Genomic DNA, 2,866 nt, shown 5'->3' on the forward strand with positions numbered 1-2,866 from the left:
CGCCCGAGCCCGAGTGGGTATATCCTGCCCCACCGGCCACCTCCCCTCGTGGAAGCGGAGCAGCGGCCTCGCTGTAGTGCAGAGGCGAGATGTAGCGAGCCGGGGGTCGCGGCTGGACGCTCGCCTTGGCTGGGAGTGTGGGGGGGCACGCCGGGGGCCGAGGAGGACGGCCGAGGAAGAGGAGTGATGAGAAGAGGGGGCACCCTGCCCTCCCCGAGACCACGGGCCCTTGCTGCCGCTCGCCAGGCGGCCCCCTTCCTCCTAAGCGAGGAGCAGGTCAGTCCCCTTGCGGGGTGGGGGGCGGAGGGCGGGAGTCCTGGCTCGCAGCGCATTTGCTGAGTCCGAATCGGGGAGAGGCGAGGGAGGACAGCCGTTTGCTTCTCCCCCTCCGTGGGTTTGGGGATAGTAAAACGGGGCTTTTGTGTCCCCTTCTCAGGGCATCCTGGTTCCGTTTTTGCTTCTTTCATCCCAGGGCCTAAGGCCTGTCCGGAGTCTCTTTACTGGAAGGAGTGGAGTTAGGGACTGGCTTCTCTTCCTGCCCGGCTCCTTTCAGGTTAGGTGGCCTGCGTGGAAGACGGGACGGGGGAGGAGGACCAAGTCTTAGCAGACTCAGAAAGTTTCCGGCCACACGAGCAGTGGACTCCCTCCTGCTCAGAGGCTTCCTCTCCGGTGAGGGTCTTTGAAAGGACCACAGCCTAGGTTAGTGGAGCCTGGAAAAGGGAGACCTGGCGGCTTGAGTTGACAGAGAGAAAACAATACTCATGGACCAGTTGCTGGAATTGACCCACCCTTTCCCAAGCCGGAGTTGACCAATTGTGTGTTTGGAATACTTAAGCACCTATTCTTCTTAACCTCGGGAAATTCTCTTTAAAAGCATTTTTTTCACTTTGTAAAAGCTATTCTGGTGAAATGGAATAGGGTGGGATCAAGGCCTGGGGACTCCTTTAGGGGAAAAAAAAAAAAAAAAAAGTGGGTTCATTACAGCCAAAAAGACATACACTCGGGAGCAAGTACATTTTGGTTTATGCTGCTTTCTTTCTTGTTTTGCTTGGTTTTGTTGTTGTTTTTTAGTTGGTGCTTTTGTTTTTTAAGAATTCCACTATGTCCAACTCTCAGCAACCCTGGGGAACAGGGCGAACGGAGAGAATTGAAATGTGTGCATAACAACCAGTCGTTTTACCCTCTTTCTCTTCAAACTGCGATAACTCCCGTGTCCCTATCTGACAAGCTCACAGGGCCCAGAGCAGGGGGAGAGAAGCAGAGACAAGAGGCCTGGCTCCAAGTCAGCGTCTGAGCTTTTTGTAACACTGTTGACTCTCAAGGGCAGGAGTGGGGAGGCCTCTGGCTCTTGGCCTCGGGCTGGCAGGCTTGCCTCCTTGCCCAGGGAGTCCTCCTGTGTTTTTTTCTCAGGGGCTCGGGCGCTTGGGAGTCTGGGGACCTTCGCTCAGTGATCAGGTTCTCCCTGTTTAATGGCCCTGGGTGGCTGTCTTGTGATTGTAAACAGTCATGTTCTACGGTGGGGTGTCTGTGCGGCAGAGAGTCTGTGCCTGAATGTGCAACTGACTCCCCTTAAAGACCACATCTAAATAACCCCAGGTTCTTCGTGAGCATCCAAGAAGGGGTGTCCCCCAGTACATCCCTGCCCTCCCCCGCCCCCCGATTACTGAGAAGACAATGCAAGGTCTCCCGCATAGCGTCTTCCCCGTCCCAGGCTGCTCACCACGGTGGGTGAGCCCTGTGGAGCTGTGGGTTGCTGATTGGGAGGGTGGCGGGGATGGTGCCTGCTGGGCCTCCAGATGTTGCCGTGCAGGAATGGGTCATTTTAATGGCCAGAACAAACTCTTGGTCTTGTGCCTGCTTTTGTGCCTCCCAGTACGAGCTGCCCTTTGCTGGATCATAACATTCTCCTCTTCTTGTCTTCCTCCCACACAAGGTATTCCACGCAGTTTCTCGTGACTTGAAGGACCGGGGATTCTGGGAGGTTCCAGGTCTTCCCGGGAAGGAAGGAAATCTCTGGAAGAAAGGTGAAAGACAACGGGCACTGCCCCGGGACCAGCAGAACCTGAGAAGCTGTGGGAAGCTTAAGGACACCAGCCAGAGGCGTGGGAAGAAGCCGCAGTCCCAGGCCCACGCTGCCTTCGGAAAGAACTGAACTCAACCACTTTTCATGAAAGAAGGGCCGCCCCAGAGGTTACCCCGCATTTGGCTGGGCTCTTCCACCCTGGATGTCCCCGCTCTGCGCAACCTGCGCCTGAGAACCAAAGAAGATAAGAGGCCTGATTCATTTCCCCCCAGCCCAGCGCGGGACAACAGGAGTCAGGCGTCTGCACCCCTAGTGGCTGGCTGCGGGGGCTGGTGAGGAGTTTCTGGTTCCCTCCAGCCTGCGGCTTCAGTGCTTGATGGGGCTGCCTGTTGGTCGATCAGCTTTTGCAGCACCCGGTAGGAGCGGAGAGCCGTGGGAAGAGGTCCTGCGGCACCCGAGCCTGGGTTCACCCCAAGACTAAGTTCTTTCCTGAGTTAGAGAGGGAGAGAGAAAGCGAAAAAGAAAAAGGAGAGAAGTTTCCCCTTCCTGTTTTCCCTTCCCGTCATGTCCTCTAAGTTGGAGCTGAAGGACATCCACCAGCTGAACGGGACTGGCCCTACCGCTTCACCCTGATCTTCCGATGGCCCCGGGCGAGAGCCCTTGGCCGGGACCTCCGAGTTCCTGGGGCCGGATGAGGCTGGGGTAGAGGTGGTGGTGATTGAGTCTCGGGCCAACGCCAAGGGGGTGCGGGAGGAGGACGCCCTGCTGGAGAACGGGAGCCAGAGCAATGAAAGTGACGACGTCAGCACAGACCGTGGCCCCGCACCACCCTCCCCGCTCAAG

General features: G+C 57.3%; 1 protein-coding gene across 1 annotated transcript in view; it reads left to right on the forward strand.

The window, feature by feature from the left end:
• Positions 1–2,866, forward strand: part of SLC41A1 (solute carrier family 41 (magnesium transporter), member 1) — a 24,074-nt gene that overhangs the window by 642 nt on the left and 20,566 nt on the right. Inside the window, 1 exon segment of the mRNA XM_006754420.2 lies at positions 1,934–2,864. Coding sequence (XP_006754483.1) covers positions 2,588–2,864 — 277 coding nt within the window. The 5' untranslated portion in view covers positions 1,934–2,587.

The sequence above is a fragment of the Myotis davidii genome, unplaced genomic scaffold (assembly GCF_000327345.1).
Source record: "Myotis davidii unplaced genomic scaffold, ASM32734v1 scaffold710, whole genome shotgun sequence".
NCBI classification, from domain to species: domain Eukaryota; kingdom Metazoa; phylum Chordata; class Mammalia; order Chiroptera; family Vespertilionidae; genus Myotis; species Myotis davidii.